The sequence below is a fragment of the Protopterus annectens genome, chromosome 9.part0, assembly GCF_019279795.1.
Source record: "Protopterus annectens isolate FY-2018-M chromosome 9.part0, PAN1.0, whole genome shotgun sequence".
NCBI lineage: Eukaryota > Metazoa > Chordata > Ceratodontiformes > Protopteridae > Protopterus > Protopterus annectens.
Genome location: NC_056743.1, coordinates 1,969,432,502 through 1,969,447,556, shown reverse-complemented (window position 1 = coordinate 1,969,447,556; position 15,055 = coordinate 1,969,432,502). Strand labels below are relative to the sequence as shown.

At 42.2% G+C, this 15,055-nt stretch overlaps 1 protein-coding gene across 7 annotated transcripts in view; it reads right to left on the bottom strand.

The window, feature by feature from the left end:
* Positions 1-4,741: 4,741 nt before the first annotated feature.
* Positions 4,742-15,055, bottom strand: part of LOC122812360 (beta-1,3-galactosyltransferase 2-like) — a 266,312-nt gene continuing 255,998 nt past the window's right edge. For 4 of the 7 annotated variants that reach the window (XM_044084789.1, XM_044084791.1, XM_044084788.1 and 1 more), the window contains exon 2: positions 4,742-6,212. In XM_044084789.1, coding sequence (XP_043940724.1) covers positions 5,131-6,150 — 1,020 coding nt within the window. In that variant the 5' untranslated portion in view covers positions 6,151-6,212 and the 3' untranslated portion in view covers positions 4,742-5,130. Of the gene's footprint in view, positions 6,213-6,316; positions 6,408-15,055 lie in introns of all 7 variants that reach the window. The other 3 variants (XM_044084786.1, XM_044084787.1, XM_044084785.1) reach the window with 1 other exon arrangement.

Sequence of the window (15,055 nt, the reverse complement as noted above, 5' to 3'; positions counted from 1 at the left end):
TTTTTTTGAAAAGGGGTAAAAAACACATAATGGTTATATTAACAATGGACCTGTACTCACCTCCCAATAACCTGAGCACAGTTTTAGGTGCTCTATATTTCATGAAACTATCAGATAAAATAAGACAACAGCCTTAAATAAGGTACAGTACAGTTCACAAGAGGCAGATAATGTAGGACAGAAAAGCCCTTAGGTATGCAATTAAGTCCTGGCAAAGTGTTTTCTACAGTGATGCAATGCAGTCACCTGGGGTATAACAAAGCTAGCAAGTGATTCTAGGTCAAATCATTTACTAGCACTGGCAATCAATCCCAATTTATAAAAAGTGTCAAGCAATTCACCCAACCCAAGTTTAATCAGCTAGGATTCCAGACTACTAACCCCTGTCTAGGCCAGCTAAGTAGCAGACTATCAACCCTACAGCTAGAGCCATCAATCATCAGATTACTGATTCCAAGTTAAATCAGCTGAAAAGCAGATTATCAACATGCACTCATGTCAGTGGCAGGCCAGTCAGTGAACACAGATTCATGTTACTCAGCCATCAGGTGATGATCACCACTCAGGTCAGCTAGCTGGCAGCTTTTCAGCCATGACTCTTATTAGTTAACAGGCAGATCATGATCTACATTTGGGTCATTTAGCAGGCAAATAACTGGAGCCAATCCATACAACTGATCCTTACCAGAGCTGCCAGAATTTAGTATGACCTACAGAGTACCATTTAAGTATGGGGGATGCGGGGTTACAAAATCCTTTTAGAATATGCTGGAGTACTTTTTCTACTTCATGAAATCCATTGTTTGTAGCAGCCTAGGCACTGCATGACTCAGTGTTTGACAAATGTCTGTTGTCCCCAGCGATGTCAACCGGTATGTGTTCCCCTTTTGTTCTGTTCTGTAAACTGGTAATTTGGCACCACAGTGCTTATACATCTCGATCAAACATACATGTGCCCATCAATTTCAACTGTAGTTTAGGGACAGAAGAGAAGTCTTCTCCAGAGACGCAGGGGCTCATGTCATGTGAGGGGGATGGGGCTAAAATAGAAATGCCCCAATACTTGTTGCCTTCAGCAATGGAGGACTGCAAGGGGTAGAGGCACTGAGTAATTCCCCAGTTTAGGGACAATTAGAGACAACCTGAGCCATACCTACCTGGACTACATGAAGTGAGACATGAAGAGCTGTCTGATCACGTAGCCCAGGCCGGTATGACCCTGACCCAGGGTAGCATCCTGTCCTCACCAAGAATGATACAATGGTATAAAGAAAAAATGATCAATTTCTACAATTGGCTAAGCTTCAGGTATCAGTCAACGGAGATCCAGTGTCGGTCAGCCTGGGATGACATGCTCGACAAGCCACGCTGCTTCGCTCGAGACGGCTTGAACCTGTCACCCTTAGGATTTTGAATACTGGCAAAGAATCTTGCCACCCCCATACTGCCTTTTTTTAGGCAAGGCTCAAAAGACAAACCCACTGCCGTAAATAGCACAAGTAACAAAAAACTGAGGGTAATGCTACTCAGTGCCAGAAGTCTAAACCTCAAAATACACGCACTCGAGGCACTCCTCAATATGGAGAAAATCGATATATGTACAGTAACAGAAACCTGGTTTAAGGCTCGAGAGAGCACCCCAGCACTACCAGGCTACAACTCATACCATAAATTTTGGCCACAAAACCCAGACCGAAATACAAAAGGCGGGGGTGCATCCATATTCATCAAGGATATCATCACCTCCAGGTTAGTGACACAGCACGATGCTTCAGAGATCATCCACGTCCAACTAACACTGGGCAGAACTGCAATTCAAATTGTAGCTTGCTACAGATCACCCACCATGTCCCGGGACCCCCATTCTGCACTTCTGGAAACACTGGGAAACAAAGGTCCTACCAAACACCCTGATATTGTGTGATTTCAATTACCCAAACATTAACTGGGAGAACTACTCAAGTACTAACTCCCTTGCCCAACATTTCCTAGAATTTATAAACTCAAATGCCCTGGATCAACTGGTCAGCACCCCACCAGAGGTGACAACATATTCGACCTTGTCATCACCGACATGGGCAACCAGTGTTCCACACCGGAGGTCAACCCCTCACTGGTTAGATCTGACCATAAACTAATCACTCTGGATATCCACATTCCGCCCCCACCCCCGGTCAAAGAAACCACCGTGAAAAATTTCAAAAGCAAATGACAAGTTACTTAAGACCAAGGTGGAAAGTTTCAAATCCCCCATGCTAAAGGATAACACTGCTCAAGCCGCAAAATCCTTTACTAATGCACTCTACGGGCACCTACAAGAATGCATGGATCGTGCTATCCCAAGCAAAACCAAGACTCACTCCTCCAAGAAAAAAAAAAAAAAAAAGTAGTCTGGTGGACCCATGCCATAAATAAGTTATACAATAGAAGGAGAAAACTAGTACAGAAGAGTAAAATCCCGAGAAGGGAAGACATCCCTGATCAGTATCAGCAAGAACCTACGATCCCTCATAAAATCATCCAAGGCTAGCTTCGAAAGAAAAATTGCCAAGGACTCCAAAGAAGACCACAAGGCATTCCTTAGCTATGTCAAGAATCTAAGTGACAATTCTCAGATCTGCTCGGAGTTGGTACAGAATGGCACAAAATACACTGAACCAACACATATTGCCAACATCCTGGCAGACACGTTCAGTGCAAACTTCACCCCCTCTCTCCCCCAAAAGGGCCCATAACCATACCAGAAGAATGCAGTGTCCCTGAAATCAGACACTCGGGTTAAAACAGCCCTTTCCAAAGCCAAAAACACAGCATCAATGGGACCAGACGGTGTCCCAGGCTGCATCCTACTTGAGCTCAAAGATTAACTAACCCCTCACCTAAACACTGTTCAAGCTCAGCCTCTCCACAGGCTATGTGCCTACAGAGTGGTGCACAGCAATGGTTATTCCGCTCCACAAAGGTGGAGCCACAACAGACCCCAGGAACTATCGCCCTATGAGCCTGACTAGCTTGATCTGCAAGGCTATGGAGCGCATCATCATGGATCTCATTAACAGAAACATTGGGAACCTCCAAACACTGGACCCTACCCAGTTCGGCTTTGTTAAGGGCAGATCATGCCTCCTAAACTTGGTGGACTTCTCTGGATGAGGGAAAGGTGGTCCACACAGCCTACCTAGACCTCAGAAAGGCCTTTGACACCATTCCCCATTCTGGTGTTATAGACAAGCTCACCAGCCTGAACATAAACCCCTACATCATTACATGGGTTGCCAACTGGCTCACGGACAGAACCCACATGGTAAGAGTTGCAGTAGCTAGGTCTGACTCTAAACAGGTTATAAGTGGCGTTCCCCAGGACTCAGTCGTAGGCCCCCTCCTGTTCAGCATATACTTCACAGAGGTACAGGCAAGCACAGGAGGACTATGGTTGACCAAGTTCACAGACGACTGCAAACTAGGGGCTATAATTGACTCTCCAGCTGACATAGACATCCTCCAAAAGGATCTCACTGAGACAGATGACTGGTGTCAAAACCATGGCCTCAAGCTAAATGCCAAAAAGTGCACAGTCATCCCCTTTGGAAAAAACAAAGTACCCACAAACTACCACATAGCTGGTAGCCCCCTTAAATATGGAAAACGTAATAAGGGATCTGGGTACCCAAGTAGATAGTAATCTCTCCTTTGATGATCACATTGCCAAAGTGGTTAGAAAATCCTTCTATGTGGCCCACCTAATCACAAAAGGGTTTGCATCCGGACCAAAAGAGGTCATTATGCCCCTCTACGGCATCACTCATCAGACCCATCATACAGTACAATGCCCCATTTGGGATGTACCTTACAAGACACCTGCAACAGCTGGAAAGACCACAGAAGTACCTCACCAAGAGGATCACTGGCCTCAAACAGATGCCCTACGCAACTCGACTGAAGAAACTCCAGCTGTACTCTTTTGCATACCGCCTACTCAGAGGTGATTTCTGCCTGACATGCAAGGCAATGTCCATCCCAGAATTGATGGACATGCTCCATCTACAGAAAAACATATCCCCTCGAGCCACAAGCTCTAGGGATCTAAACCTCACCACAACAATAAATAGGACATACTGGAGTGACAGATTCCTGTCCCAGAGAGTTCCCATGCTCTGGAACAAGATTCTAAACTACATTAGGCAGAGCTCCTCACTAACACTCTTCAAGAGAAACCTTGACGAGTGGATGGGAAACAGAAAGTATACCCCAGGGATCACTTTAGTTCCCTGTGCCTCTATCCAGCAGAGCCACTGATCTAAGGGGATGGCAAAAGCCAACACATTCCGGCTACTCTTACAAATACCTTTGGGCAGATAACCTAGTACCTACCTATGAACCCCAAAATCTGCCCTTCAGACTTTAGAGATGAAGGTACTCTCCCATGTCAAGGAGACTGGACATCAGCAAGCTTCCATGTCTGTCTGGATGACAACTCCCTCCATTTGTCTGGCTCTTGCTCAAATGCAGATAGCTTCCCTGTATCTGTTAAAAGATCAAGACTTCTAAGAAGAGGGCTTTGTAGTCAACAGACATGGAGAAAAACATACTTAAAACATTTCTACTAGCCTTACTGCGAGTTTATCAACAAGTACATCTAAGAAAATATATAAGCCATTACTATTAGTTGGTATATAGCATGACTCCTCATTAACTGTATCAAATTAGTTGGCTAGCCACTTTACAGATTTGCATAATGTAATAAAATCATTAATATATTTATTTATTTGTTAATTGAAGGGAATGCACTGACAACATAAAGACAGCAACCAAGACAGCAACCAAGAGAACCAACAGTAATGTTTTAGAGAAGTATTTATAAATACTTCTAAAAAATTGTGCAAATGACTGGAACATATGTCCTTCATGATCAGTACTTGTTACCACTGAAAATTAGGTTTTAAATTCATCTTCCAATGAATCCATGTTTCATTCAACAATACAGTTTTTTTTTATGACTTGTACTGCTTATCACAATTACATAAGTTTTTTGTGCATTTGTCTTAATTTTTATGGGACTTTCAGACTCTGATGGGTGAGTGCTATTCTTCATAGGTTTCTCACATGTTAAACCTCTTACAAACATTTAGTCTAATAGCTTTTGTTAGGTGGGCATGTGTCCTTTGCGGTCACAAAGTCTGGCCATATCTGCAGAAGGTCTTTGGCACTAAAGTGGTGAACAGTAATTAACGTATAGAAACGACATTTGTTGTAGTCTATTTTATGTCCATGGAAGAGGGAAGTTGGAGTCTTTGTTATCTGGATTCCCAGTCTTTCCAGACACACCCCTATGAAAGCATCCTCCATATTGAAAGGTTTAATAATGTGTGCTATATCATATATCTTCTTTGCCATATCTCCAGAAAATGCATAGCCTGGTCCACCACAATATGGAGGATAATAATCGGGTTCATATAGCTCAAAAGGAACATAATACTTGTAAAGTTTACTTCGGATTGGACGAGTTCCTGCTACCACATAACCTGTGAAATAGTTCTCTCTCATTGGTCTTCCTGGATCAAGGAATTTAACTAAATATTCAGTATTCAGAAACATGTCGCCATCAATTTTTATGGCATAAGAGGCTTTTGGACAAAAGGTGACCATCCATTGTAACCCCATCATGGTTTTGATGGTTAGGTTGATATAGCTGTCCCTGAAGTCTTGTTGAATAATATCATGATTTAATGAGCTTTCCTCCTGAAGAACACTTTGGTAAGGATCTGTAATTTGTGTAGGAATCCCAACCAAGAACAGCCTTACAATTTTGACACCAGGTACAAGGCTTTCATTACCCCATGTCTGTCGGATAGCACTCCTTAGTTCAATCTCATTTGCCCGTGTTGGAATTAGAATAAGAAGGAATGGATCATTGGTCTTACACTTGTCAGGCTCATTTAGAATAAAATTGTATTTGTAAGGATACACAAAGTTTAGTGGATAGCTAACAGTCACATCTCCTGCATAGGATGTATTAGAAGCAACTGATTTTCTGTACATCAGTAAAGTCTGCCTTGTTTTTATTGACATACTATATGAAATGAAGAAGGCAGTCACAAAAGCTGCTGCAAAGAGCATAAGATACTTCCTCATTTTTCGCCGATCCGCCATGCTTATTTGGATATCCCTGTTATGTTACAAGCGTCAAATTTGTGGACTATTTTCTGGTCACTCTGTAAGACAAAGATTCATAATTATTTCAGTCAGCAGGATTAACTACAAAGAAATACACAGCTATACAGAGAAAGTGAAACATAAGAGTTCATTATTTTATTACCTGTAGGTTTGCTTGCTGTCCAAGTTTCCTCTGCTTTACCTTGACATAAAATGGCCAGCACAGTACAACAGATCATATACAGTTTCCTTTCCTTAAAAATATTAAAAGAGGACTAAGACTTTAATGAAGAAATCTTCCCAACAATGAAAGCATAATGATTTTTTCTCCCTTTAATTGATACTGACAAAAGGACCACAATAACTCATTCACTCTCCATATCCATTGAATATTTTATAGACAGTATTACAGTACTTCGGGAATGCAGCAAAGAAGTTTTTTTTTTCCCATATCAGCCGCTCCTACTCTTCCCTGGTGGCATTGCCATGGTCCCTCTTTATTTATTTATTTGTTATCTGGCTAAGCCCAATCTGCTCAACTGCCTCTTTGTAGACAGCCAGGAACATTAGTTTTTAAGAGATTTGCTTAGACTCAAAAAGTATACAAATGAAATGTGAAGGGAATCAAACCCAGAATTACATGAAAAGTTCACTAGCAGCTCCTACAACAATATTTAAACCTTGCAACCAGAAAAGACAAACCAGTGATCCACCAATGCAACACTTACTTTTTCCTTTGAGTACCCAACTGTCACCTGGATCCATAGCTAAACCTGGGTTACCAAACAAAGCTGTAGGTGAATGTTCATTGCTACATAATCAGTCTGGCTTATAAAAAAAAATTTAAATTTATATACAGTGATGATTATTCATACGTATGTCCACAGGAGACAGAGGATGAACTCGGCCCCCCATGACAGCATTATGTTTGCAACATAAAAACAGACTTTTTCAGAACTTTCATATTATAATTAAGACACATAATACACACTAAACCATGTTCCTATCTCCGATTTCTGTATAGTAAATATACACACAGACAAAAGGCAAGCAGGCCGTACTTTCCTGTAATTTTTCACAATAGTCTTGCATATGCTAAATAAAATGTTGAATTATACAATTTATAGCTATAATGTGCATTCTAGAGCTTGTGTGGGACAAATCAAAGCAACTGCATATACAACGTTATGATTTTACTTCATTACTAAATTTATAATAATGCACATATACAAGGTTGTAATCCTATTTCATTATTAAAGTTACCACTAGAATAATGCACACATGCAAGGTCATAAACTTATTTAATTACTAAAATTATAATGCAAGGAAGGATGTCAAAATGTTAAAGGTAATTTTCCCTGATATAGTTTACAAATGAAAGAAAGCATCTAAAAACCATTTAATTTAATTTAAATACAAAACATGTAGGAGGCTTAGACTTGCATCATGCACTCTCTTAGGGGTGGGGGTCTTTGATCTCATGCTGCATTCTTTATTAACTTCAAGGCTTGGTCATTTATGCTGCCTGCAGTGGTAAAGTCATAACCACAAACCAGATAATCTGGGTGTCACTTCTGTAAAAGGGGGGGGGGGCGGATTACATGCTAATCACAACCTAAATTACCTGGGCTTGATTAGTGGGACAAGTACTAAGGGGTTTGGAAGAGGTGAGACTGAATAGCTGATGTCAGTTCATTCATCTCAGGGCTAGAATTGGTATATGTCTTTCTAAGGACAGACTCCTGTGGGGCACACCACATGGGCATGTCATTTTTTGTGAATGAGAGAAGTTAAGGCATGAGCCTGCCAAGGACAGCCTTATCTAACTTGGTGTAGCAGGTACATGGAAGTTTGCTGGTTGAGTACAACTGGCATTGTACTGCACCAGCTGGCCAACAGGGGGAGCAGTTAGGGGCAACACATGCAAATATCCAGTTTCCTTCCAAAATCTTGGTCCTTTAACTCTTAACTGGAGAATGGAGGCAAGGAACAAAATGGTTACTGGGTGATGGGAGTTCAATGGCTGCAGGGACAACAGAGGCCAAAGAGACCATTAAAAAAAAAAAAAGCCTCAAATACCACAATGGCTAATATTTGGTACTATCAAAATGATTTGGTCACAACACACTCAAGAAAGACTGGTTACAAAAGGTCGGTGAGAAAGCTAAGCCCCTGTGATGTGAGAACATTAGGTAAGGGTGATGCAAAAACCCTCAGCAGCAAGCCGACCTTAAATAATATCAGAACATGAACCGTGAATCATGACAAAGGGCAGTTAGAAGTACTTTTCATTTTATTTAGTTAACTAAGTAAGCTCAGTGGGCAGAACTGTCCCTTTTTTGGAGGAACCCAGTAGCACTGCCTGATTAAGTAACTTGCTCAGAGTTGCATAATAGACAAATGGAGGTTGGAGGACTCAAACTTGATATCTGTGGATTACAGCAAGCAAATCATTAACAGTTCAGAGACTTAATCATCTGGCAAGCAAACTGGTCAGTATGTTGCTGGCATACTTGTCGGTCCAATGTATAGCAGAATACACACCTAATCAACATAGAAAGACAAGCCTAGCAACAAAGCTAGTGTACCAGGAGTAGGAACAAATTGGTTCTGCTGACAGTGGCATCTGTACTGACCTGCTCAGAAACACAGCAGACAGGCCAAACATTTTCACTTACAATGCAGTAGTCTAGCATACCTCTCAAATGCCCTGAATTTGCCGGAAAATACTGTTTTTTCTTCCAAAATAACAATTTGCCATGAAATCTTGGCTGGCCCCTTTAAATCATGACTTGCTTTAGCCATGCATCCTATCCTGCGTCATCATGTCATGTTCATAGGTTCGTACTAGGCTAACTGCCCTTGTGAGCCATTGTAATCCTAGCCAATTATTCCTTGTGAGACTCAAACCTTGCACCTTGTGTTTGTAAGGCAAACACCTTAACCATTAGGCCACCCTCCCAACTAAGTGGTCCCAAACAGCCACAGCCAAAGCAGGTGAGTCATGATGTACATGTGAGGCTGCAAACTCATTCAGAGATGTAGACACCTACTAACTACCTTCTAAACCTGGGTTCGGAAGGACTTACTTTATTTTTGTTTGCGCCCCATTTCCTTTCCATTTCCAGGCCTTCTGTTTTTCTTTGGTGAATCGGAGTAGAAGTATTTAACAATTCTGCAGAATAACTACTTCCTTATGCAATCTGCGGTGGTGGTGCTGCGGTAGCGTTGTCGCCTCAAAGTAAGACGCTGTCCGGGTCGACTCTTAGCTAGAGTGTCTTCTGCACTGAGACATGCATGAATGGGCATTCCTTCGTTGAAGGTTGTGCGTCAGGGTTGGCAACTCAGTACATAAAAATCAACTGCCAATCATTACCTGACCGGAGTTCCACTATGGCGACCCCTAACCGGGAAAAGCCGAAAGACACAACAACAACAGCAACTACTTCCTTATGCAAAATTAGGGGCAAAGCCAAAAAATTATCTGGGCAAAAAGTCACAAAACCAAAGACATTTTATTACTCTAATTAGATTAGAAAAGTTAACAGAGCAAAATGTTTTGCATCAGCATGTAAGTACATTTTCTGAAGAAAAAGTAATAAACTAATATTTTGCATTACTGACTGACTGAAGTCCTCAACTGTGTACAAGACAATCAAACATTTTAGGAGATAAAGAAGAGAGCAACAACATGAGGCAGCACCAGAGACAGTTGAGAGCTATAAGTCAAGGGGCCGTCCAAGAAGTTCAAGCAGTCCTGTTGCTTTGAAAAGGTGAGCACCGAACCATTTTGTAGAACTTTGTGCTCTCCCTTAAGAGAGCTGAGCCTTACCCTTTAAACCACATGTTGCTTTAAAGTAGCTTATCTTTTTCAACAGCAGGCTGTTTGCTGTCTCGTAGGCAATTTAACCAAGATGGCTGCATATGAAGTCAAAACAAATATGAAGCCTTACATTTTTCAAATGCCATGTCAGTTTCAGGAATAATTCTGTAATTTGTTTGGAGGTTTACTGCAGAGGATTACATTGTTAAAATATATGGTTAGAGGTTTGACTCCCTCATTCTCCATTTGCATGCTTTGTGATTGAGACTTACTTTTTCCCAAGATACATTTGTGCCCAGTGGGCTTATCAAGTTAACAAGCAAATAAAACATAATTGAAGTGAGTGAAAAAGAGAAAGTGTGGGTGTGGGTACATGTGAGAATGGTTTGGAGATGAGAGGGAGTAATAGTTTCTGGTGGCTGCAATACATGTTTAGAGTACTGTAACAAAGACAACTAAGGCAATCACCAAGAATGTCATGTATGTGTGTGAAAGAGAAACACCTGTTTCACGTCTGACAGGGGAAGGTTCAGTCACCCTGTGTAAAAATAATGTCTGGGTCTGAAGTGCCCACTACATTAAATCTGAGTTGACATAATAGCTACAGCAAACCAAATCAAGCCTACAAGCTACTAAACTACATTTATTCAGTAGACATAGGTTCAATTCCCACACTCTCCATTTGTGTACTAATTTGCAATTCTACCTTCTGCTGTTTAGTTAGGACTCATGTTTTATGTATTGGTGTAAATTCTGTCTGAACTGCACATGCTTCTTGATTAGGATGTACTGCAATTTAAATTTTAAAAACATCTGCGGTATTGGTAAGGATGTCTGTAATGCATATGGATATTTCACGCTCTATAAATAAAGCAAGTAATGATGCTGACAGAGAAAATTGATCTCCGAATTCATATAACCCTGCATCACAATTACTCCCCTAGCTTAACTAGCTTTTCCTTGCTGACACTATAACAGTACCTCAAGTCATTACATTCCAGGATCACACAACCCTCTCTGTGTAGTAGTACTACATCAGTGACACTAGAACAGTACCTCAGTCATTACATTCCAGGACCACACAACCCTCTCTGTGTAGTAGTACTACATCAGTGACACTAGAACAGTACCTCAGTCATTACATTCCAGGACCACACAACCCTCTCTGTGTAGTAGTACTACATCAGTGACACTAGAACAGTACCTCAATCATTCCATTCCAGGACCACACAACCCTCTCTGTGTAGTAGTACTACATCAGTGACACTAGAACAGTACCTCAGTCATTACATTCCAGGACCACACAACCCTCTCTGTGTAGTAGTACTAAATCAGTGACACTAGAACAGTACCTCAGTCATTACATTCCAGGACCACACAACCCTCTCTGTGTAGTAGTACTACTACATCACTGAGACTAGAACAGTACCTCAGTCATTACATTCCAGGACCACACAACCCTCTCTGTGTAGTAGTACTACTACATCACTGAGACTAGAACAGTACCTCAGTCATTACATTCCAGGACCACACAACCCTCTCTGTGTAGTAGTACTACATCAGTGACACTAGAACAGTACCTCAGTCATTCCATTCCAGGACCACACAACCCTCTCTGTGTAGTAGTACTACATCAGTGACACTAGAACAGTACCTCAGTCATTACATTCCAGGACCACACAACCCTCTCTGTGTAGTAGTACTACATCAGTGACACTAGAACAGTACCTCAGTCATTACATTCCAGGACCACACAACCCTCTCTGTGTAGTAGTACTACATCAGTGACACTAGAACAGTACCTCAGTCATCACATTCCAGGACCACACAACCCTCTCTGTGTAGTAGTACTACATCAGTGACACTAGAACAGTACCTCAGTCATTACATTCCAGGAAGTACAGTTTTGTACCTACCATAAATGTAGATGTTCGAGTGCTAATACAGCTGCAGTCATAACAGATGGGTTCTCCTGCTGTCAGGCGGGTCCTCGGTCGGTCGGTCGATCGAATTCCAAAGTCTAGGTCCGGCATCGGTTGTCATCGCTTCTTCCCTGACTTCAGTGCGACAGGGGTATAAAGGCACCAGCCGACGCAATTTTCTTCAGTTTTTCTTGCCCCAGATGTCAGGTGCCCCCAGAAGGAAGGCAATACATAAATTTGTGTAATCATGCAGTGCAATATAATCAAAATACAGTAGTTGCAAGCAAATACATCATAAATGAATACCCCACTCAGGTTGTATGAGGATGTGTAAGCCTATAGGCCTGTCCCAAGAGGGGAAGGAGGGAGGGAAACCTGGACTGCAGCTGTATTAGCACTCGAACATCTACATTTATGGTAGGTACAAAACTGTACTATGTTCATCGTGCATACAGCTGCAGTCATAACAGATGGGTGGAATCCCAAAGCTAAGAAAGGGGTGGTAGGCACTAGGTGGAATTAGGAGGAGCCAAAATGCCCTGCAAGACTGCAGTGGCAAAGCCTACACTAAATTTTGAGTATAATGGTAGGTTGTAGTGCTTGGAGAACCATTGGAGAAGGTATGCACAGAACTCCAAGTGGCTGCTTCCAAAATATCCTTGGTAGGAACTCCTCTGAGGAATGCTGCAGAGGTGGCTGTGGCCCTGGTGGAATGAGTCCTAATGCCTGTAGGAACAGTTTTGCCATGAAAGGAATAGCAAAAGCGTATGCAGTGGGCTATTCATTTTGAGATTGTCTGTTTGGAAATTGGCTTCCCTTGAGCTCCTACCGCATAGGCCACAAAGAGCTGTTCTGATTTTCTGAAAGGCTTTGTTCTGTTCAAATAATAACGCAGTTGTCTGTGGATGTCCAAGGAATGTAGTAATCTCTCCCCTTTGTTTTGAGGATTAGGATAAAAAGTAGGTAAATGTATGGCCTGATTTAAAGCTACCCTGGATACCACTTAAGGCATAAAGGACGGGTTGGTTCGTAAGGAAACTCTGTCCTGATGGAAGATGATAAAAGGTTGGACGACCATGAGAGCCTGTAGTTCTGAAACTCTACGAGCTGAGGTGATAGCCAGAAGGAAAGCTGTTTTCCAGGACAAATATTGCAAATCTGATGAGGCAGCTGGCTCAAAGGGAGGCAAGGTCAGTTTTTCCAGCATGAAATTAAGATCCCAAGCAGGTATTGGTTGTTTTCTTGGAGGCCTTAAATTCTTAGCCCCTCTGAGGAACTGCCTTAGGAGAGGGTGAGAGAATAAAGGTGGATCAGTGTTGTATTCTGCAGAAATGGCTGATGCATGGATTTTGATGGAGGAGAAAGAAAGTCCACTACTTAGCAGTTCAGCCAAATATTGTAGTATTTGAGGTAAATTCAGTTTTCCAGGATCCTGGCCCTTTTTCTCATTCCAGACACAAAAACGTTTCCATTTTGCGGAGTAAGCTTTTCTAGTTGATGGCCTTCTGGCCTCCAAAATGACATCCTGCACCTCCTTGGAGAGTAGGGCCTGTTGTGATGCTAAGGAATCTTCCTTGCAGCTAGATTGAGTGTTTTTAGCTGGCTGTGGAGAGTTTTGAAACTGTGCTGAGTCAGAAGAAGAGGCATTAGAGGCAGGGTCCATGGCGGGGAATGCGTCAGGCTCCTCAGGAGTGGGTACCAGTGTTGCCTTGGCCAGTCCGGAGCAATGAGGATCATCTTTGGTCTGTCTGCTTTGGTCTTTAATAGAACTTTGGGGAGCAGAGGAAGAGGAGGGAAGGCATAAACTGTCATTGATGTCCAACTGAAGGAAAGAGCGTCCACTCTCCAGGCCTTTGGATGGCCTTTAGATGGAAGATCCTTGAGCAGAATTTTGAGAATCAATGATTCTTGTGGGAGGCAAAGAGATCTATGTCTGGCCTTCCCCATTCTTGTATTAGTTCTGTAAAAATGTTTGGATGCAATTTCCATTCCTGTGGATCTGTCATATTCCTGCTTAGGTTGTCTGCCAGCGTGTTTTCCTTGCCTGGCAAGTTCTGTGCTTGTAGTTCCATCTGTAAGTCCATGGCCATGTTCCAAAGTGACATGGCCAGTCTGCATAGGGGATAAGAATGTGTTCCTCCCTGCTTGTTTATGTACCACATAACTGTGGTGTTGTCCGTTCTTATCAATAGTTGACCTGGTTGTAGAAGGTCCTTGAAAGCTATAATAGCATTTATTACTGCTAGCATTTCTTTTTGACTGATGTGAAGGTGCTTTTCTTTTTGGGACCATTTGCCCTAAATGCACCAGTCTGTCATGTGCGCCCCCCCAAACGTAGTCAGAGGCGTCTGTTGTGATGACTTGATTTGCTTGAGGCTTGCTGAATGGAAGACCTGTGTTTGTTTGACATGCTTGAGCCCACCACAGAAATTCCTTTTGCAGACATGGAATTAGTGGTATTATTGTTTCCAAACAATGGCTGTGTTGAGACCATATGTTTTTCAGGTACCATTGTAGTTTTCTCATATGCAGCACTGCACATGAGATTAGTAAGATGCAAGATGCCATGAATCCCAGAGCCTACAGGATTTTCCTTGCAGTCAGCCTGGTGCAATTTGCCAGTGTTCTGAAGTATTGAATTAGTTGTCCCTGCTACTCTGGCGTGAGGTAGGCCATCTGGGTGTTTGTGTCCAAATTGGCACCCAGGAAAATTATCTTCCAAGAGGGTATTAGCCTTGATTTCTCTTTGTTGACTGCGTATCCCAGAGAGTTTAATAACATTATTACATAAGCCAGATGTTTCAGAAGAATGTGCTTGCTGTCCGCTTGGATCAGGCAGTCGTCCAAATAAGGGTATACTAGTATCCCTAGAAGTCTGCAGTAGGCAATTACTGATGCCAGGCATTTCGTGAATACTCTGGGCGCAGTAGATAAGCCAAAGGGCAATGCAGAGAATTGATAATGGGTTGAACCTGCAAGAAATCTGAGGTACCTTCTGCAATTTTGTCTGATTGGGACATGCAGGTATGCCTCCTTGAGGTCCAATGTTACCAGCCAAGACTCCTTGCCCAGCATGGGAAGAAGTTGCTGTAGAGTGAGCATCTTGAATTTTGGTAGGAGTAGAAATGTGTTTAGGATGGATAGATCCAAAATAGGT